We start from the raw sequence: 23,931 nt of genomic DNA on the forward strand, positions 1-23,931 counted from the left end.
TAGGTCTCACCCTAGATTAAGCGCTTCACTTCTCAAGACAGTGAACAGATGGAGGACTTTTGTAGTTATCATTATACAACTGTGCCCTGTGTTGTTTTATTATACAACCAGAGAACTGAGGCACTGGCTTTACCTGTCAGCTATGCCAGGGTTGTGACATCATCTTTCTGACTTGATCACACATGCCACATCGCTTAATATTTCAGCTAGACTGAAATAATCCTGTGTAAATAATTTTTGGGGGCTCGGGGTAAAGAACAAGGTAGAACTTTGAATATTTTATTCATAATTATATTCACAATTGTATTTATATGAATGACATAAGGACTAAATAAGTATGTGTTAAATAAATGACCAAATGAATAAGTAAACTCATGGACAAATAAATAAATGTTTATGACTGGAGCATATTACCCATGAACCTCCATAGATACATATTTAACATATACTCTGTGAAAGTCCCTGATGCTGGGAACTTATATTCTAAAGACAGTAACTGTTCTTCATAGAATTCAGCATCCAGATTGTACATGTTCTTAGAGGCCCAAACCATCTTGGTATTGGCCCATATCATAAAAGAAAATATCTTACAGCACAATTCTTCCCTCAGATTGAGAATTCTTTCAGGCCCATTAGCTGATTTAGCAGGGTTTCTAGAGCTCATGGATTTACTGTAAGTTTTGAACAACTGTTGTATTACTAGAATTAAGAACCTCTCTGTGCCTTCTATGGCTGCCCTTGATATTTCCCGTGTGCCCATTGACATGACCTAGACCTTACAGATTTGCTCCATCCCAGGACCATCCAAGACTGTGGCTTTCCCAATCCACCCACTAAATCAGACCCATGACATTATTTTAGAGGAAATTTGGATCTATATGTTTCTGTGGCCAGCTAGTCTTACTCAGTAAAACCAAAATCATTTCCTTCTAGTGAGTGCTCTCCAAATCAAGGTGCATCTTACTTCTCTTAACGCATACTTCAGAACCCACAGAGTACACAACTAGAACACACTTCTTATCCTCAAACCTTGCTCTCCACCAGGGAACCCTCTTTCAAAAGTATTATTACATTACCCAGTGTACTCTCTTTCATAGAGGCCCTGGCTTTCTTCCTTGATCTTTCCTTCCATCCATCATCTTTATGCCAGTGTTGACCAAAACTCCACTCCAAAAGCATTTATTCTTTTCTAAAACAACCTTCAGCTAAAGTTTTAGTAACTAAATCTACTAAAAAGCCATTGCTGAACAGGAAGCAGATATCTGGAAGGCCATTTCTGGTAGAAGACCATATTTGGTATCATTCTCATAGCTTCATTCTAGCTAGCCTTTCTTAAACCTGAACAATAAGAGGTTATGACTATTCTGCATAACTTTTATTTTTAATGCCCTGTCTCTTTCCAGTTCCTGTCATCCATGAAAATAAGCTGAGTCCATCAACCTCTACTTATCTAGGCCCACATTGGGGGATATTTATAGCCTGGGATTATTGACAGCAGAGCAGACCTCAACCACTGAGGATTTAAGCAAAGTATGGACCGTAACAATTGACTTTGGAGAGGGCTAAATCCCAGCACAGTACTTATGATTTGATGACTCTAACATGCATTGTCTTTCTATGAGCTCAGATACCATACTGGCCAGAAGGGGAGGGAGAGAAGGGAGGCTTGACCTTAGGTGCACCACAGCAGAAGAATATGTGTTTCTCAACCACCTTTGGTCTACCATATTTAGATATCTTTTTTTTGTTTGAGACGGAGTCTCGCTCTGTCACCCAGGATGGAGTGCAGTGGGGCAATCTCGGCTCACTGCAAGCTCCGCCTCCCGGGTTCACGCCATTCTCCTGCCTCAGCCTCTCCGAGTAGCTGAGACTACAGGTGCCCGCCACCACGCCCGGCTAATTTTTTGTATTTTTAGTAGAGACGGGGTTTCACCTTGGTCTCGATCTCCTGACCTCGTGATCCGCCTGCCTCGGCCTCCCAAAGTGCTGGGATTACAAGCGTGAGCCACCGCGCTGGGCCTAGATATCTTTAATGACAGTAACAAGGCACTTACTAATAACTTTTTAGATATTGAGTGCAACCACAGCTAAAACCCTGTTTTATAGACCAAAGTCAGAACTTAGTACCCCAAAACATTTTTAAAATAATTCTGTGTAGTCCTCAATAGCTCTCCTTATATACCAATATCCAAGTTTAAAATAATTTTCCTTTTACATGGTTTACCTGAGGTAATATTTCTTCCTTCTAAATACCTGGGAGTGTGGTTTCTTCTTGATGGTTCTTCCTCACATTACAGTATATATTCCTGTTACGTTTCTCATAGTTTATGTTCCAGTTAGTCTTGAGAAGACCTCAAGACCAAAAATCATGCGATGTGATAGAAGTTTTTAGGTGTCTGTGTACACTATTCCTTCTAATCAGTTAACTTCCCTTACTCACTTCACCTGGGTAATTTATGTGTCGTCTTAAACATCCTCAAAAAAGCCTTTCCTGCCCTTAAGACGTTAGACATCCTACTATATACATCCATTATTATGCACATAACTCACCTCATTGTCTGTCTTTTCACAAGATTATAACCTCTCTGACAGTAGGTACCAATTTTTCTTTTTTTTTTTTTTTTTTTTTGAGACGGAGTCTTGCGCTGTCGCCCAGGCTGGAGTGCAGTGGTGCCATCTCGGCTCACTGCAAGCTCCGCCTCCCGGGTTCACGCCATTCTCCTGCCTCAGCCTCTCCGAGTAGCTGGGACTACAGGCGCCCGCCACCACGCCCGGCTAATTTTTTTGTATTTTTAGTAGAGACGGGGTTTCACCGTGGTCTCGATCTCCTGACCTCGTGATCCGCCCGCCTCGGCCTCCCAAAGTGCTGGGATTACAAGCGTGAGCCACCGCGCCCGGCCAGTAGGTACCAATTTTTCTTGCTTAGAGTAGAATTTTCAAAACCAAGCAGTATCTTGCAAAGAAACAGCACTCACTCAAACAATACTTGTAAAATGCAGGGATGGATGGATGGAAGGATGGATGGATAAAAGGCTCTCAGATAATTTGTTTATTTAGTTGCCGGAGTTGTTTGATCTGTTAAAAGGGGAAGAGGCAAGCATTTGGTATTATACTGCTAAAAAATAGATATTGCTCGCTAATGACTACACAGATAGAAATATAATAGTCAAATGAATATATGTTTTTAATTACAAGTAAATGTTTGTATATTTTTGCAGGAACAATTTGAAACTGAATTAAAGTATAAAATGACAGTTAATGGAAAAATTGCAGTGCTTTATTTGAAAAAAAACAAGTAAGTATCTTTACCTGTGATATTAGCCTCAGCAAGAGCAAGGCAGCCTATGGAGACTGTGCTGAGTCTGTTGCTGCTTATGGCTCACACAAACCTGGACTAATCAGCTTTTGCTGTCAAATGACTTGAGAAGTTCATTGGACTTAGCAATCAGCACAAGTAACCACAACATTTTTGTGTTTCTTTCTCCAGGAACCTCCTTGCACCAGGCTACACAGAAATATATTATAATTCCACTGGAAAGGAGATCACCACAAGCCCACAAATTATGGTATAACAGAGTCTCTTCAATTCTTTCATCGGGGTTTTACCCACAGACCTAAAGGCAGTGTCCTTGCTAGGCAAATAATAGAAGTGAAACTGCATTTATAACATTAGTGCTTTTTTCAGCAGTAGCCATTACCTAATTGATCTTCCACTTTTCTTTTTTTTATATTTTAACAAGAACAAAACAATTTCTTGGCAACTCTGGTAAGTTTTTCCAGCCTTTAAGGACTCCTGTAGGAAGGTGGGTAGAAGGAGCATGTTATTTTCTTTTTTCTCTTTTTCTTTTTTTTGAGACGGGAGTCTCGCTCTGTCACCCAGGCTGGAGTGCTGGAGTGCAGCAGTGGTGCGATCTCAGCTCACTGCAAGCTCCGCCTCCCGGGTTCACGCCATTCTCCTGCCTCAGCCTCTCCGAGAAGCTGGTATTACAGGCGTCCGCCACCACGCCTAGCTAATTTTTTATATTTTTAGTAGAGATGGGGTTTCACCGTGGTCTCGATCTCCTGACCTCGTGATCCGCCCGCCTTGGCCTCCCAAAGTGCTGGGATTACAAGCGTGAGCCACCGCGCCCAGCCGGAGCATGTCATTTTCTTGAGAGTGAAGAGTTACATACCTCTGGTGCTCTCAATCAATTTCTGTCATTTCTCTGGATTTGTGGTCTTTTCAGCCAAGACTATTTCCTCAATGGCAGTTGCAGAATTGTTTTTCTTAAACAAGTTTTCTTGACTGCTATTCATAGCCCACCTTTTCTCAGACTGAGCAGATGACAGTGTGTAGCCATGTGAGGGGTCATGCACCATTACCTCTTTTTCTGAGCTCCATTTTCCATGGGAAGCCCTTCAAGCATTGTTCTCTGTAGCAATAATATCAGAGTTTACATAGGCCAACACCTCATCTGTCCCAAACTAGAAAGGTCCTTCATGGAACACCCACACGAGAAAATGTTAAGAAGGGCATTTTGCTCCAAATGCAGGCAAGAAATGTGCTGATCCAGCTAATCTGATGGAACACTTTAGATAAATCAAGAAAGTAAAAACAAAAGCCCAATCTGAATAACCCATCCTTTGGAAGAAAGCTTGTAGATTTTTGCTAGAAAAAAGTTAATGAGAAATTGGCCAAAAGGAAAAATGAGTGCCCAGTGTTTTAGGAGCTCAGGTTTTAAACTGACATATCCAAGTTTATTCCATCTAAATATTATTGACATTCATCCGACTTAGTCAATATTGACAGTTAATACCTTGTAAACATTTTGGGATCATTAACTGACATTAACAATTTTAACTTATATGAAATATTTTAATTATTTTTTAAACATCTTAGTTTACTGTTGTACAGCAGAATATTGTTTGAAAGCATTTAAAATCCTGTTTCAAGATTTCAAATGTGGCTTTAACAGCGGCACTAAAATTCACATGTACTTCTCTTTACAAAACCCCTTTTCCTTTAGGATGATTGTTATTATCAAGGACATATCATTAATGAAAAGGTTTCTGACGCTAGCATCAGCACATGTAGGGGTCTAAGGTAAGACTTGAGGAATGTTTTGCATGCACCTGTGATTGTGGTATTTATGTATATATCTAACCAACCAGATGAATCCCAAATATCATTAATTTTTATATAGTTGAATATAAATCATAAGGGCCATAAAATTTTGAAATTTGAAGAAACACCACTTCTCTTGATAGTGGCTTGTAAATTACATATCCGAATTGCTTTCAAATATATTTTTGTTAGCTTATTTTTAAAATACAGGATTTTGAGTCCCAGTTCTGGAGTCAGAATCTTTAGGTAATGGGAACTGCTCTCTCTTCTCACTCTTCACTTTATTTTACTCATTAATTTAGATGGAGTCTTGCTCTGTCACCAGGCTGGAGTATAGTGGTGCGATTTCAGCTCACTGCAATCTCAGTCTCCTGGGTTCAAGTGATTCTCCTACCTCAGCCTCTCGAGTAGCTGGGATTACAGATGCCCACCACCACACCTGGCTAGGTTTTGCATTTTTAATATAGACAGAATTTCACCATATTGGCCAGGTTGGTCTCGAACTCCTGACCTCAAGTGGTCCGCCCGCCTCAGCCTCCCAAAGTGCTGGAATTAGAGGCGTGAGCCACCACCCCCAGACTCTCTCCCCACTTTAAGCTCTCGCTCTTTCTCTCTCTAGATTGCCTTATCCATGACCATGACATCCCATTCTGTCTGTTAATGATATACTATGCATCTGTCTGTAGTAAGGTGGCTCTTCTGATGTCCAGACTTGATTATCTAATTTTCTTTTTCATATTTTCAGTTGGATATCTTAAAGAAACCTCAATCTCAGTGTGCCTTAAACCAAACTAATGATTGTCTCTTGAATCTGGTATGGTTTCCATGTTCTGTATTTTAATCAATGGTATAATCAAATAATCACTTGCCCAATTCAGAAACCTAAATTCCTTGAGGTCTGCTTGCCCCTCAGCCCTGCATTTTCAATCCCTTATCAAGTCTTATTGATTCTATCTTCTAAACACTTTCTGAAATTGTTCATTCTGTCTCTACTGCAGTGTCCTAGTCCATCTGCCATGATTCCTTATGCAGACTATTGCGATAAACCACATAATTTGTCTTCTCATATCCACTCTTGCCATTATCTAATTTTATGTACACTTAATTCAGTCTATTATATTCTCTTGTACTTTTTCTTCACGTCAATTATTATAATTATATGTAAGTACTTACTATATAATTATATATATTCTGTGATTATTTGATACACATTCATCTTCCTCACTTGAACATAAGCTCCATAAGAAAAGAGGCCATGTCTTTATTTTTGCTGTCTACCCTTAGTCCAATGCCTAATGAATAATGGGTACTCAATGAATATTGGTTGAATGAATCCTGGTTCAAGGCTTTAGCAGAGAAAATTGAGAAGAAATTGATAATATTTATTTGTCATGTGCTTTACACGTTCTCACGTTCAATCTTTACTATCACTATACTAGGCAGGTATCATGACAAATAAATGTGGAGAACCTGGGGCTTGTGAGTTTAAAGAATTTTCCCAATGTATCACAGTGAATGAGTTATAAAGCCAGTATTTTAACACTTGTCTATAAAACTCTAAAATCCTTTTCATTATAAGTGTACCTTTAGAACAAGTATAGCATTAAAATTGGAAGAATGCTGGACCAAGTGTCAGGAAATATTCATTCTAGTGCCAGAACTGATATGGTTGGTCGCACGACACTGCAGCAGTCACTTCTCCCTAATATGTCTTATTTCCTTGTAGAAAATAAATTTAGATAATCTCCAAGGTGTCTTCAGCTGTTAAGTTTTACTGTATTTTTTTGCCATGAGCTTAAATTGTTTTTGACATTGACTAGGAATTTTAAAGGTCCTCTTTTGGATCTTATAAATCTGTATGAACTTAATGCAATAATATTTTGTTAAGCAGCCAGAACTCTCATGTTTTTTCAGGGGCTACTTCAGTCAGGGGAATCAAAGATACTTTATTGAACCTTTAAGCCCCATACGTCGGGATGGACAGGAACACGCACTCTTCAAGTATGACCCTAATGAAAAGAATTATGACAGCACCTGTGGAATGGATGGTGTGTTATGGGCCCATGATTTGCAGCAGAACATTGTCCTACCTGCCACCAGACTAGTAGTATGGGTAACTTTATTTTTTATTTGAAATGCTCTCATGTACTCTGCCCTGGTTTCCAGAATCAGCAGTGCAATTTACTGAAACTATAGTCATTTTTGAAATTAGTAAGTTATTGAGACACTAATTCTTAAATATTGCTAGACATTAATGATTCATTTAACAAGTACTTAGGAATCAACTATTTTTTTTTTTTTTTTGAGATGGGGTTTCACCATGTTGGTGAGGCTGGTCTCCAACTCCCGACCTCAGGTGATCCACCCGGCTCAGCCTCCCAAAATGCTGGGATTACAGGCGTGAGCCACCGCGCTCAGCTGGAATCAACTACTATTTTCAGCAATGTACAAAGGTTAAAAATAAGTGTAAAATATAACTGCCCTCTAGAAGCAGGAACCTGTCACAGTATTCCCTGTAGCCTATAATAAACCACAAAGATATAAAGTATTATTATTAATTTGCTCTTGATTTTAGCCAAAAAGCTATGAAGTGATTATTATTAGTTTGAAATAAAACATCTTGCTGTCATCATAAATTCATTCAACAAATCGCTCTTAAAGTGCTGTCACAGGTGCTGGGGAGATAGAAATGAGCAAAATAGACATAGAATCTGGCTACAGGAACTTAAAATATTATTTTATATGTGGAATTCTGCTTCTAGTCTTATGAGAAAAATGAATATACTTTTGTGTTTTAGACTGTAAAGGATATATCAAAATATCTTTGTTGACATTACTTTTATTTCCTTGTTGATACTACTTTTATTTCCAAGATTTATTTCAAATCCCATCATTTCTTTTAAATGCTCTCAGAGTCTGTGAGCACAGGGCATAATTTGGTCTAAATGAAAGTTCTAGTCAGTTTAATTTTCTGTAGGTTTAAATTCTACCAGCAAGTTCAGTGGTAAAGGTAAATGTATAGTCAAACCCAGAATACTCCAATACTTTTAAGTGCTCTGTAGATCACATATACCTCTAGTATGAAACTTAAAAACCAAATGAGTCAAAAATAATGATACCCATAATAATTTGTTAAGAAATATATAATATAAATATGTGTGACATTAAAAGTATAAATTGTCAGGGGGAAGATAAAAGCCTAGAGTTTTTATACATGACTGAAGTTAAGTTGTTATTGGTGTAAGATACTCCATTACAACTATAAGATGTTTTATGTAAACCTCATGGTAAATACAAAAATAAATAACTATAGCAGATACAAATGATAAAGAGAAAAGAATAAAAATGCAGCACTACAGAACAATGACCAAATCACAAAAGTAAACTAGGGAAGAAGAAATGAAAAAAAAACTATAAAACAAAATGGCAGTAGTAGATCCTTACCTATAAATAATTACTTGGAATGTAGATGGATTAAATTTTCCAATCAAAAGATAAAGAGTGGCTGAATGGCTGAAAAAACAAGATCTGACTATATGCTGCCTCCAAGATACACTTTTAAGCTTTAAAGACATGCATAGGCTGAAAGAAAAAGATGGAAGAACATATTCCATGCAAATGGTAACAAAATAGACAAACTCTTAGACTAAGAGAAAAACTCAAATATATAAAATCAGAAATGAAAGTGGAGATATTACAAAAGATGTCTCAGAAATGAAAAAAAGATCTTAAAGTACTAATACGAAAAACTATTTGTCAATAAATTTGATAGCCTAGAGAAAATAGATGAATTCCTAGAAAAATACAACCTCGAAGAGTTGAATCGGAAAGAAGTAGAAAGCCTGAACAGACCAATAACAAAAAGATTGAAATAGTAATTAAAAATCTTTCAACAGGGAAAGCCTAGGACTACATGGCTCTAGAGCTGAAAAGTATCAAACATTCAAAGAAGAATTATTACCAATACTTTTTAAAATTTTCAAGAAAATAGAGACGGAAGGTGTACTGCTTAGTACTTTTTACAAGCCCAGCATTACCTTTATACCTAACCCAAGACAAAGACACCAAAGAAAGGAAAACTACAGGCCAATAATTCTGACAAACATTGAGGTAAAAATTTTCAATAAAATATTAGCAAATCAAATTCAACAACACATCCAAAAGATCATACATCATAATCAAATGGGATTTATCCTTGGCATACTGACTTAACATACACGAATTGATCAATGTAATATATCAATCATATCAACAGACTGAACGACAAAAAATACATGATCATTTCAATTGGTGAAAAGGCATTAAAGTTCAACATGCTTTCTTGATTAAAAGTTTAGGTGGTTAAATAATGGTGTGGAGTTAATGGTTCTTGATTTGAGAGTTTAGGCATAGAAGAAAAGTTCCTCAACTTCATAAAGGCCATTTATTTATTTATTTTTATTTTTTAGCAGTCAAATATACCTTATTTTATTCCCATACAATGCTACAAATTATCTTGATTTAGGATATTTGTAAACATTCTATAGCAGCTAGGAACATGTTTTTCCAAAACCAAATCAAAGTTGACAGTTTATAATCAGAAAACTTTTTTATGTGCCAGTTACATTTCAGAGATTTTGTCATTCTTATATTCTTCTTTCTTCATAGAAGTAAGTGCTCACTCAAATATGTGGGCCTTCTTCTGAAATTCGTTTAATATATAACTTTTGTCCTTGGCTTAGATGGAATTCGAGTTTTGATAAGAAACGTGTGGTTGAATGCACATAATCATAGGCTTTCAGCAACCACACAAATGTTGATAGTGTGCAATGCAGTTGTTGATGATTAAACAATGAAAATTTAAGAACACTTGCATTATTTTATTTGAAGCTGGAATGATGTGAAACTCTAAAATATGTCTCAGCCCAAGCAATAAGGTTTACCTGCCCACTCTTCTTGCTCCTTATTTTTTAAATTAAAAGCCATTTGTGGAAAGCCACTGATAACATCACAATCAATTGGAAAGGAGAAATAGAAAGCCATTCTTCTGGTACCGGGCAAAGATGCCTACTCTTGCCACTTCTATTAAGCATGTACCGGAAGTACTATCAAGAGCATTTAGAAAAGAAAAGGAAACAAACATTCAGCTTGGAAAGGAAGAAGTAAAATTACCTCTATTTGCAGATGAAATGATTCTACCTATAGAAAACCCTAATGACTCCACTGAAAAACCATTAACACTAATAAATAAGTTCAATAAAGTTGCAGGATATAAAACCAACATACAAAATCTGTGACATTTCTAAACAACCTAGCCAAAAAAGAAATCAAGAACACCATTCCATTTATAACATAAATAATACTTGGGAATAAATTTTACTAAGGAGGTGAAAGACCTGTACACCGAAGACTTTAAAACATTGATGAAGGAAATTGAAGAAAATGCAAATAAATGAATATCCCATGCTCATGAATTAGAAGAATGTTGTTAAAATGTTCATACTACCTAAAGCAATGAGTAAATTCAACGCAGTCCTTATAAAAACCCCAATGACAGTATTTACAGAAATAAGAAAAAAATCATAAAATTTGCATGGAACCACAAAATATCCCAAATAGTCAAAGGAATTCTGAGGAAAAAAGAAGACATCATACTACCTGACTTAAAGTTATATTACAAAGATATAGTAATCGAAACAGTGTAATGGCATAAAAGCAGACACCTAGACCAGTGGATCAGAATAGAAGCTCAGAAATAAATCCAAACATATATGGTCAATTAATTTTCAACAAGGGCACCAAAATGACACACTGGGGAAAGGATAGTCTCTTCGATAAATAGTGCTGGGAAAACTGGATATCCAGTTTTGAAATTATGAAATTGAACCCTTTTCTTATAACTAAAAATCAAATCAAAATGAAGAAGAAACCTAAATGTATATACCTAAAACCATAAAACTCCTAGAAGAAAATAGAGGGGAAAAGCTGTTTGACATTAACCTTGACAATGACTTCTTAAATACCATATCGAAAAGCTAAGGTTATAAAAGTAAAAATGTAAAAAAAGAGACTATATCAAACGAAAAAGCTTCTGCACAGCAAAGAAAATAAAATGAAAAGGAATCTAAAAAAAGGGAGGGGGGTGAGTGTCAAATATATAGAGGTAGAGAATAAAACAGTGGTTACCAGGGTCTAGGTAGGGACAGGAAATGGGAAGATACAGGTCTAAGGATACCAAGTAGCCAATGTGCGGGGTAAAGCAGTTGAAAGATCTAATGTACAATATGAGGACTGTTAAGGACAAACTGTAGACCAATTTAACAGAGTTTAATTGAGCAAAGAAAGGTTTGAGAATCCAGCAGCCCTCAGAACCAGAAGACGTTGAGGGCAACTCCACGCTGCTCGATGGTTGGAGAGGATTTATAGACAGAAAAATGACGTACAGAAAATGGATTAAGGTATAGAAACAGCTGCACTGGTTACAGCTTGGTGTTCGCCTTATTTGAACATGGTTTGAACAGTTGGCCACCTTTGACTGGCCAGAAGCTGGTGAAACTCCCAGCTATATGTTGGTGTGAATATCAGCTCCTGGGTTTGCTTGTACAGGCCTCTTATCCCTCTGTTTCCATTCCTTGGTAACTACATGGAAAGAGCTTTGCTTTCGAGACATTTTATCGTTTTGGCTTTCCTCTACCTCAGGAGTGCTACTCCTTCTCATTTCCTTTCTGTCACCCTTGCTCTGATTGACCGTTAAATATTAGAGAACCTCACATAGCTCAATCCTGGCTCTTTTTCTTTGTCTATACATTCTTCCTAGGTAATCTCACCCTGCCCTGTGACTTATTTAAATAGGAACTGTGCACTAATGGCCATCAGACGTATATCTCTAGCCTCTGCCCCTCTCCTAAAGGCCAGACTGTTATAATTATCTTTTTAATATATCTACTCAAACATCTGATATCACAAACCTAAAATATGCCCCCAAAAGAACTACCAATTTTTAAACCACAAACAAAACCTACTTCTCTCTTATTCTCCCCATTTTACTTAACACCACCACCACTCATCATTTGATGAAATTTGGATCTAGAAATTTTCCATGATTCCCTTTTTCTTCATCCCTCCTTATATGGTATCCTTCAACAAGTGTCTCCAATATATTTTAGATCTTTTACTTTGCTCCCTTTTCTGACTACCCCAAGGTACCATCTCATAATAACCACGACAACAGCCTCTGCCTGACCTGTCCATCCCAGTTCAGCAGAATCCACACTCCACACAATCAATCCAGTGCTATTTTTATTGTAAGTCACATCACAACCTTTTTCTGTTCAAAGCCCTCTGACGTCTTCCCATTGCATTTAGTATGAAAGCCACACAACTGACCATGGGTCACAAACCCCTATACGATTGTGGTCCCATCGACCTCTCTGGTCTCCTCCTACTCTTTACTCCCCATCTCTTGGTGACCTCCCCCATTATGTTATAAAAATACAAGCATTTTTTTTCTATGCTCTAAATATGCCAATACTATTTCACCTTAGAGTCTATTTACTCATTTTTTTTTCCCTGCTGGAATTGTCTTCCAATTTATCTTTTCTTGCCTGGCTTCTCATTTTCCTTAATACACCTGCTTGGGGGCCAGCTCTTTAGAGAATTTCACCTGTTCTGAAATAACTACCTAGTAACTCAATATCACATGCCCACTTTAATCCTCCACATAGTACTGGCCACCATCTGATATGTTTATGTTTGTCTCTTGTGAGCTCCATCAGCAGAGAGACCATGTTGATTTCACTACTGCATTTGCAGTTCCCAGAGCACTCTCAGTGTATTGTAAGTGCAAATAAATATGTCGTTCCCATGGAGGGTAGGAAGTAAGTACATGTCTCATTAGATAATACCTAAAAATCTATCTTCAGGAATTTGTTCTTTGTAATCGAACTTTAGTTACCTATTAAAAGACATGCGCTTCCAGAAATGCAATCTAATAAACTTTGATGAGCTATTATTTAGTAGGAATAATCTATCGGTCCCTTTTCAATGAGACAGTCCACTATGTAACTTTTTTTTTTTTTTTGAGATGGAGAAAGGAACAGAACATTGGTAAATTTGAAACATGGGAGGGAAATTCAACTCTGCCTGAAGAGAACAAAGTAGACTAGAAACAATGGTGTCTCTGCATTGCACCATTGATAAGGGAGCAGGTATTTCACCAGGATATGGATTAAAGGCTACCAAACAAAACAAAAAGCAAACTAACTAAAAACACTAGGAGGATGCTGAAGTCAAACTTTCTCTACTTTGTCTCAGGATGGTGAAGAAGTCTACTGTTCAAAACAATAGAAAGACTTTGGTTTTATTTCTAGCTCCCCTATTAGTAACGTAATTTAGACCCCTTGGTAAAATGAAGGAGTCAGACCAGAATATTGCTGGTGTCCCTTCACCTCCAAATTTATGAGCCTTGTCGGTAGATAATCCTGCCTGTTGAATTGGTGTTAAAATGCTAATATTGTCTGCCTTTACTCCAGATATCAACCAACCGCTTATAAAATTACAGATGTCAAATAATAGAAGAACTTTTGTGGGAAACGATGTCGTATCAGTAATTCTCCTCTTTATATTTCAGAAATTGAATGACAGGAAGGTTCAGGAACATGAGAAATACATAGAATATTATTTGGTCCTGGATAATGGTGAGGTAATTATATGAGATAAATGTGCTGTCTTCCAAAACTCCCATCCACATATATTTATTATGTGAGACATTAAATATCTGGATGAGATTTAAAGAATCATGAATATGAGCTATGGTTACATGTTTTTCTAAAACTATGAAATTTGACATTTATAATTAAGCTGATATGATTTCTTCTTTTCAGAGAGATCAGGGCAATTGATATGATATGCATAAATTGTTGGCACTTATAATACTATTTTCTTATTGACTTAAGAGTACCCAACTTAGTTTCCAATTACATTCTTCTGTCATTTTGTCTTTTGTTAAGTAGTTAAATCATTTGTAAATTAAAATTTATTCTCATTAGGGAGTCAGTATAAAAGCTTAATTAGTCACAATGAAAGCTTAGTGAATGGAATCCTCTGAAAAGGCAAATCTTTGGTGATAGTCACTGTTTATCTTCTACTGTAAGAATGCATTTTCATATACTGGGTTTTCAAAATTTAAAATGCACATGTCTATGAAAATATAAGTCAACTATTAGCTCAGGCCCTAAAGCTTTGGCTTTACTTACTGTGCTTAATTCATGTACTGTTCATATACGTATCTCTTAAATTAATAAGTTATTGCTTCTGTTAATTCTGCACAGCTTAGAAAACCATAGAATTTAAGTGAAAATACATTTGGAGTAATTCTTTAGAGCTTTATACTGAGCTACTACTTCAGAAGAGAAAACATCATATTCACTCCCAAAGTGCTTTAATGTAGCTAGATGAATAGGAATTAATTTGATTCTAACTTTTAATTAACTCTAATAACTAATCTTTAATTAAAATCAATAATAAGTAATAGAAGATGCCTTTTTAACCTTCCAAGTATATTCATTTTTATCAATGCCCATATTCTTTCTTAATTTTTCTTTTAGTTTAAAAAGTACAATGAGAATCAAGATGAGATCAGAAAGAGGGTGTTTGAGATGGCTAATTATGTCAACATGGTAAGACATATTTTATTACCTGCAGTTTTAAACAGTTTGCTGGGAGATGTCGTTGGGTTTTTCAATGAACACACATGAAGCATGGAAGCAAAGTCAAGACATTTGAGACCAATGTGGCTGACTGGCTCCCAAAGGATGACCACAACTTTTGCTACATAGGTGAACATGAATATTAATACCACAAACCAACACTTTTCTTATTTACCTGCCACACTATTGTCAGGTATAAGAAGACATAAAGACTACATGGGTGCATTGTATTTTCCAAAAATCCACTAAGAAAATGCTGAAGACCAAATCCCAACAGAAAGCTGTTCCAGAGGGGAAAAAATAATTTAAAAAATGCCAAGCACTGTCACAGTAGCATATTTCATAAAATCTCATGTAATCCCCAGAACAATTCTAAATGTTACTAAAGCCTAATGCATAGCTAAGGAATCATATTCTCAGAAACAAAGTAACTTACCTAAGATCACAAAGTGAGAAAAGGATAGCCATGAGGTTTGAATATAGATTTGTCAGTTTTCCAAACCCATTTGAGTCATACAACTGACTATGTTCTTTAGACATGATTCTGTTATCTAATTTCCAAAATATTTAAAAAATGATTTTACAACCTTTAAATACTAATTCTTAGTTTTCTGTTTGTTGGATATATAGTTGGCATACTTATTTTGAAATGAATGAGTCTCTTTGTGGTATCCTATAAATGCTCTAAAGATAATTTTTTTGTCGTTGTACAACATAATGCTGTAATATACTTATTTTGATATGCATATACATAGTGAAGTGATTACCACAGTCAATACATATGAAATAAAAAAGTAATACATTTCCTTTTTATGTTGATGAGAATGATTTGTGGAGGGCTAAACATTGATAATGCAGGAAAGACAGAAGAATTGTTGGAATAATCTTGATTGGGGGAGAAATAAGAGATTTAGGGCATAAATGGAGAAATTGGCCTTAGACTCAGAGGTTGTTCATTTATATAGCAGATGGGGAGGCGCAGGGTGTTTGGACAAGAATAGGTGAGGCGACAGGCCAATGGTGGGAGCTTGTGGACGTTCTCTTCAGATTGCTCTTATAGTCTCAGTGAATGTGGAAGCAAGGACAACTGTGAAAGTCAAATTTAAAGGAAATGTTAGAATTATTAAGAAGAGGAGTATAAAAAATGTGTGCAGAAAGCTGCATGTGAATGGAATTTGGAAACACAACAGTTTTGCTGGAATGTATTAAGGACTACTTGAGCTTAGTTGTCACAGCTTTAAAGTGAGAGCAATCAGAACAATGTGTTTTCCCCTGTGTTCAAGGGCAGAAGGAGGAGAGATGTAGAGGCAAGTTGCTTTTAACTAGGATTGGAGTTTTGTTGGGTGAGTAAAATTAAGCAAGAAAGGAACAAGGAAGTTGAGGGAATAATCAAGTGAAGTATGATAACATGTCTGGATTTTAACTTCATTTTCAGTAACTGCATTCCTTAATGCTTTTCTTGTTTTCCAAACGACCTTTTTTTAAAAGAAATATTTAAGTTTCTTAGCAGAAAGTTGCTGTTGAGAATGTCTGTCCCTGTGCACTTTTAGCAACTATAGTAGTAATTTAAGCTTTTATCTTTAGAGTAAGCATATTGTTTCATAAGTTTAAGTCATTATTTCTAAAGTTTATCCTATATGCATTGCGGATTATTTGGTTCAATCCACGTTTAAGATTAGAGGACCATTGTCTCATTCTGAAAATACATAAAATGGGTGGCTCATAAATGACAGCAATTTATTGCTCACAGTTCTGGGGGCTGGGAAGTCCAAATCAAGTTCCATCAAGATTTGGTTTCTGGTGAAGATTGTCTTCCTGGCTTGGAGACAGCTGCCTTTATATGGTGGAAAGGACAAAGCAATTCTTTGGGGATCTCTTTTTTAAGGGCACTAATCTCATTCATGAGGGCTCCCCTCCCGCGACCTAATCACCTCCCAAAGGCCCCACCTCCTAACACCATCACCTTGGGAGTTAGGATTTCAACACATGAATTTTGGGGGACACAAACATTCAAACTGTAGCAACTACTTAGCTTATTGTAAATGCATCGATGTACAACATTTCATCATATCATGTTACTTTAATGCCTAAACCAGCACCGAGCCAACTTTGCCAATTCTGAAATATTCTCACTCTGAGAGCACTGAAAAACATATAGGCAATTGAAGCCATAGTAATGAGCCACTGACACAAAATTATAGTATTTCTTAAGAGCACAAACAGGAATATGTTGTCTTAGCAGGGCCTTTTCTCCCCCCACCACCCCCCCACTCAAAAGAGAAGTTTACAGACCTAAACTATCTTAGTGTATCTATCTTTTGTTTTGAATGGGAGTTTTAGTGTCTACAAAATAGTCAATACATTCTGTTTCACAAATATGCTTGGAAATAAGGTTTTTATACTGCTGTGATGAATGTTTAAAAATACAAAATATATTGAAAATGTTTAAAATGATATCACCATTATAATTAATTGCTTTGCCATTTATTTTCTTTGGACAGCTTTATAAAAAGCTCAATACTCATGTGGCCTTAGTTGGTATGGAAATCTGGACTGACAAGGATAAGATAAAGATAACCCCAAATGCAAGCTTCACCTTGGAAAATTTTTCTAAATGGAGGGGAAGTGTTCTCTCAAGAAGAAGGCGTCATGATATTGCTCAGTTAATCACGTATGTACAGATTTTCCCCCATTGCACACTATGTGGTATTTAGTGGATGCTTTTCTGAGCCTTGGCAAAGTGAGGGGTGCACATAGGGGAGTAGACATTTATAGAGCACTTACTTGGATTATATGTCAAATATGTTCTTATTTTGGATCCAAGTATTTTTTCAAAAAAAGAGAGGGTCAATAATTTAGCAATAATTCATAAAAAGTTTGTTTTTATTGGGTATACCAGAAGAAAAGACAAGTTTATATAATGGAAAGAGAGTTTTTGATTCAGTGTTTAAAAAAAGAACTGATTGGCTTTAGGCTCAAGTTAGAAGAAACCTCTAAGATATTATTAGAAAAATTAAGTATTATATTCTAACCCCACATCTTCACTAATTTATTTCCTACTGAAATGACCCGTTAAGAACAATAGAGGAAATAAATCTAATGGCTGTAAATTATATGAGACTGGAGCATGTTTTCTCAAAACAGTCAAGAAAATGCTGCTGGGTAGCTGGATAATATTTAGTTGAAATCAGATAGAAGGAAGCAGTAAGCATTGACTTGAAGTTACTGGAGAGTCTATTACCTAAGAAAACCATGAATTTCATGGGAAATCAGTGAACTGTGTCCTGCCAGAATTAGTTAATATTTCTGTGCTGGTCATCTGTTAACTGCATAACAAAGGAGCTTGAATTTCTGGGCTTGAAATAAGGCTTCTTCACTTACATAACTGGCGTGTGGGCTCATTTGGCTGGAACAGTGAGTCTGGTTGGTCATGTTTCTGTCTATATCCCCTTTCATGTGACTAACTTGAGCTTCCTTCAATATGGCTATCTTAGAGTAGGTGGACTTCTTACTAGGTGTCTAGCTTTTCTCAGAATAAGCATTTCAAGAGGCACAAGATAATGCATCAAGGTTTTTATGACCTAACTACAAAAGTCACAGAGTGTCACTACTGGTATATTATCTTAATCAAGGGCAAGTTGTAGGGCCAATCCAGATTCAAGGGGAAGGCACTACTCAGGCTGAAAATACTGCAAGCCTGGTTCATTGGTTGGGGGGTGGGGGAGTCACCTTTGGGAAGTAGCCGACACAATTTCTTAATTTGGAAAGGTGAGTTTTAGACTCAAGAGCCCATTCTTTGTGGAGGGGTTTAGTGATTTTCCAAGGTCTCATAGCTGGTAAGTAATAAGGGAGCCAGACAAATTGCTGAATACTCCATCACTGTAAGTAATAATGTGGAAGCTTAAAAATAATAGACGAGAAGATAAATGTATAAGTAAAAATAAATGACGATACAATGTCAAGAATAGATTCCTTGAAGAGATCAGAATAATAAAAGATATGATGAAAGGAAATAGTTGTTCTTCCAGTTACATAATTAATGTCTTACCATTTACCAAACAAATTAACAAAAGAGACCTATACTTAGGTATAAGTAGGTTAAAAAAATTAGAGTCTGAATATACTCTGTTCACTTAAAAGATAAACCAAAATATATAACTCCAAAATGAAGGAAATGTTATTTTTTGCAAATGAGCAAGTGGGGAGAACTGAAACCACAAAAATGTAGAATGAAGTATAAATAAATTTGTGATATAATTTTAAGAGATTACAGGTATCGTAAACCATTTAAGTATGCATAATGTAAAATATATTTTCAAAATAAATATCTGAAATTAGCTTAATAGATGCAATCTGCAGGAAATGAAAAATTAGAACGTTTTCTAATTTTCTCATTTTACACAGCAGAATCGAAACTCTATTTTTAATATTGTTTTATGGGAAAATACAGGTTCAATTTCCCATGTAAATGCATCTACTAAGGAAATTAAAAACTTGATGCAATTTGGCAAATTTCTAGAGATAATTTAGGGCCAGGATCTTGTACAGATAGCAAAAAAAAAAAAAAGTACAAGGAAAGAGTATGAAATTGTTGAAGGTTTATGGAAAAATCAAATGGAACAAAAAAAAAATTAAAATTACGAAAGAAAAAACATGTTATCTACGGAAGTATAAGTGCAAATGATTCAAACCCCTCTCCAGTATAAAAATTATTTGAATAATATAAATGATCACTAATACAAATGCTTTCAAAATGGGCCCAATCCCTAAACCTACTGTAGCTAAAACAGTAGCTAATGTAATACAAAAGTACATGATATAAAAATATGAGTAAAATATAAATAAAAACGAAGCCTGTGTGGTACTGCTAATATCAAAACGAGATATATATAGAGAGATGTTTATTAGGACCAAAAATAGCCTTTCTTTTTCTTCACAAGGGATACATTTCACAATGAAAACTGTTACATAATCAGAAATGATAGAAAATATTCAACATAATTCTATCTAGGTGTTTGGATTTTAAGTGACACAAAAGCCATTCTATAGAAAAATGCCTTATGCATATTCAAAAACTGAAGAAAAATATGAGAGTGATGGTTCACAGTGAGTTTTTCTGCTAACCATTTAGGGTTTTGGATGCATTGTCTATAAAAATAGAGCTTAGCATTATAATTTGTTGTATCAATTTATTCCTTTCTCACAGAGCAACAGAACTTGCTGGAATGACTGTGGGTCTTGCGTTTATGTCTACAATGTGTTCTCCTTATCATTCTGTTGGCGTCGTTCAGGTCTGTATGACAAGAAACTGTTGGTTCTATGATTTACATTTACCAAATGCTTTTTAAAAAATCTATAGAGAAGATCATGATAGTTTTTTTCCTTTAGTCTGTTGACATGGTTGACATTGATTGAATTTCAAATGTTGAACTAATTTTGCATTCCAGGGTAAACTCAACATAGTGTTAATGCATTATCTTTTTAATATATTGTTTAGCATGAAGTTTTTAGCTACAAACTCTCAGTAAACTAGGTTTTGAAGGAACATATCTCAAAATAAAAAGCTATTTATGATAAAGTGACAGCCAATATACTTAATGGGCAAAAGCTAGAAGCATTCCTTTTGACAACTGGCACAAGACAAGGATGCCCTTTCTCACCACTCCTATTCAACATAGTATTGGAAGTTCTGGCCAGGGCAATGAGGCAAGAGAAAGAAATAAAGCGTATTCAAATAGAAAGAGAGGAAGTCAAATTGTGTCTGTTTGCAGATGACATGATTGTATAATTAGAAAACCCCATCATATCAGCCAAAAATATCCTTAAGCTGATAAGCAACACCAGCAGTCTCAGGATACAAAATCAATGTGCAAAAATCACAAGCATTTGTATACACCAATAACAGACAGAGAGCCAAATCATGAGTGAACTCCCATTCACAATTACTACAAACAGAATAAAATACATAGGAATACAACTTACAGGGGATATGAAGGACCTCTTCAAGGAGAACTACAAACCACTGCTCAAGGAAGTAAGAAAGAACACTAACAAATGGAAAAATATTCCACGCTCATGGATAGGAAGAATCAATATCGTGAAAATGGCCATACTGCCCAAAGTAATTTATAGATTCAGTGCTATACCCATCATACAATTGACTTTCTTCACAGAATTGGAAAAAACTATTTTAAATTTCATATGGAACCAAAAAAGAGCCTGCGTAGCCAAGACAATCCTAAGAAACAAGAACAAAGCTGGAGGCATCACACTATACTGCAAGGCTACAGTAACCAAATCAGCATGGTACTGGTACCAAAACAGATATATAGATCAGTGGAAGAGAACAGAGGCCTCAGAAATAATACCACACATCTACAACCATCTGATCTTTGACAAACCTGACAAAAACAAGCAATGGGGAAAGGATTCTGTATTTAATAAATGGTGTTCAGAAAAGTGTAGAGATTTTTTAAGAGTATGCCTCTAACTCTTTCTTCCCATCTATTGTGCTATTGTTATCATATGTTTAACTTTATATCACCATAAATACACAATACATTGTTATTAATTTTGTTTTAGATATCCATCTTTCATTGCAATTTAAAATTAAAATAGTTTTCATTTGTACAACAAACCCCCATGACAGTTTACCTAAGTAACAATCCTGCACTTGTACCTGTGAACTTAAAATAGAAGTTAAAAAAAAGTTTTATATTTACCATCACTTTATTGCATTTCTAGCACTCTTTACTTCTCTATAAAAATCCAAATTTCTATCTAGTATATATTTTTTCCTTTCAAGGGAATTTTTTAAAACATTCCTTATAATACAGTAAATTCTTTCAGTTTTGTTTGTCTAAGAAAGGCTTGATTTTACTTTCATTTTGGATGTATTTTCACAGGCTTTTTGGATGTCCTGTAACCCCAACTTACTGGTGGATTCAAGGGAAGTTATAGTTGTCTATCTCCCTTGTCCTTGTTAGTGTAAGAATAATGTTCTTTCCAGCTTTCTACATCCTAGATAGAAATGGAATTAACATATTTTTTAGTTACTATCTTTTGAGTCTGGGTTTGTGATAGGCTTCATGGATGTACAGAAGAAGTAAAATACATATTTTCAAACTTGAAATAGCTTGCCATAGAATTGGAAGAGAAACTGGCCTACCTAAAGCAATAATTCTAACGTAGAGTAGGTAGCTTAGTGCTACTTTATGGAAGTGAAAACCATCCTAGGAATTCATAAGATATGATTGTTGATGAATATTAACATAGGAAAAGTTGCATTAAGATGGACCTCAGCCTATAATCCCAGCACTTTCGGAGGCCGAGGCAGGTGGATCACCTGAGGTCAGGAGTTCAAGACCAGCCTGGCCAACATGGTTAAACCCTGCCTCTACTGAAAATACAGAAAAATTAGTTGGACGTAGTGGCTGGTGCCTGTAATTACAGCTACTCAGAAGGCTGAGGCAAGAGAATCCCTTGAACCCAGGAGGCGGAGGTTGCAGTGAGCAGAGATTGCACCATTGCTATCCAGTCTGGGCAACAAGAGCAAGACACAGTCTCAAAAAAAAAAAAAAAAAAAATGGACCTCAAAGGGTAGGTAGGATTTAGAGTGGGGCAAGACAGAATGGAGGTCATTCGAGGGCAAAAATCATTTAAGTTAGGAAAACCATTATTTAAAGAAAGAAACCATAAATTGAAAGGAACTTCATATAGGCCTCTAAACACATTTTAATTTTTCTCAGGCTTTTTGGCTTGCATTTTTCCCCATTTGGAGAGCTCCATATTTCTATATAGGTTTTACCATGTTCATCTCAAAAGAATGAAAGAATATACAGTGTGTAGGTATCAACTTCCCAACTTACACAGCTGTTCCTTGTTTGCCACTCTTGTACTGTTCCTCATCAAACTTTACATTTAGTTCTTTGAGATGAAGTAGATAAGAGAATCAGACTTCTGTAGGTGGATGTTACTGGCAGATTCTTATCTCCTCAATAGGACATTTTAACCTGTAATGATTCTCCTGCATTGTTTTATTGCTCCTGGATAATTTACAGCTGCAGGCTCTAATTTATCTGCAAGCTTGGAGTTGAGTCCAAGGACCTCAAACCAGAAACAATCTGGTGATCAAGTTGGCTATAGGCTGGATTTCATGCAATGGGCAAGTTTTTAATTGACTAATGTCTACTCTTGGCAATTATGGAATTGAGAAAGATTCAAATAGAGCTAAAGTGCTAGGCTGACGAACAATTTTAGATCCGTAATGGCCAAATGCATCATAGACTTCTAAAAGGCAAGCCAAAAGTAAGGGAGATAGATCACTTAAAAAAAAGTTCTAATTTCTTATTGTTGTTGAAAATTTGCCATCTTTCTTGGAAGGAAAACTAGAACAATTTCCTTCATTATAGGAACCTACTCAAAGAGCAAAGGGCAGACCATATATGCTGTGATGGGCATTCAGTTCCATTTAGTACTCTCTCTCTCTCACTGTGTGTGTGTGTGTGTGTGTGTGTGTGTGTGAGAGAGAGAGAGAGAGAGAGAGAGAGAGAGAGAGAGAGATGGCGGGTAGAGTGAAGTATAATTTCATTCGAAAATCAGAGAATCTTTTTCTTCTTTCATACCTTTAGGACCACAGTGACAATCTTCTTAGAGTTGCAGGGACAATGGCACATGAAATGGGCCACAACTTTGGAATGTTTCATGACAACTATTCTTGCAAGTGTCCTTCTACAATATGTGTGATGGACAAAGCACTGAGGTGAGGCTCTCTGGGCTCTGGGGACATGCTATGTAGCCCTGGTTTTGATCCACTGTGGGCTGTACTACTTTAGGTCATCTTCAACAATGTGTTCAAGTTTTTGAGTCATTAAATGTGCATTTGTGCCAAGCCACCTCATCTATAGGTAATATTTTTCAATAACTAAGACATGATTTAAACATATTGTCTCTTTGCTGATGGGGCAATTCATCATTTTATCCTCATCTTATCTATACAAGACCTGGATTCAGAAAAATCATTAGTGTTTATCAGGTTTTCCATGAATTCAGCATAGATGGTGGTTAGAAAAGGGTTCTAGAATAAAACTCTAATTAAAGAAGAAACTACTCATAGGACAATGAAGACAGTCTATGAAAAGA

The 23,931-nt window shown here is 36.1% G+C and overlaps 1 protein-coding gene across 3 annotated transcripts in view; it reads left to right on the top strand.

The window, feature by feature from the left end:
* Positions 1–23,931, top strand: part of ADAM28 (ADAM metallopeptidase domain 28) — a 62,794-nt gene that overhangs the window by 13,365 nt on the left and 25,498 nt on the right. For all 3 annotated transcript variants that reach the window (XM_030816987.1, XM_030816988.1, XM_030816986.1), the window contains exons 3-11: positions 3,219–3,295; positions 3,488–3,566; positions 5,007–5,083; positions 7,019–7,211; positions 13,713–13,784; positions 14,689–14,760; positions 17,292–17,461; positions 19,997–20,081; positions 23,421–23,551. In XM_030816987.1, the coding sequence (XP_030672847.1) occupies positions 3,219–3,295; positions 3,488–3,566; positions 5,007–5,083; positions 7,019–7,211; positions 13,713–13,784; positions 14,689–14,760; positions 17,292–17,461; positions 19,997–20,081; positions 23,421–23,551 (956 nt within the window). The remainder of the gene's footprint in view (positions 1–3,218; positions 3,296–3,487; positions 3,567–5,006; positions 5,084–7,018; positions 7,212–13,712; positions 13,785–14,688; positions 14,761–17,291; positions 17,462–19,996; positions 20,082–23,420; positions 23,552–23,931) is intronic.

Source organism: Nomascus leucogenys, chromosome 8 (assembly GCF_006542625.1).
Source record: "Nomascus leucogenys isolate Asia chromosome 8, Asia_NLE_v1, whole genome shotgun sequence".
Taxonomy (NCBI): Eukaryota; Metazoa; Chordata; class Mammalia; order Primates; family Hylobatidae; genus Nomascus; species Nomascus leucogenys.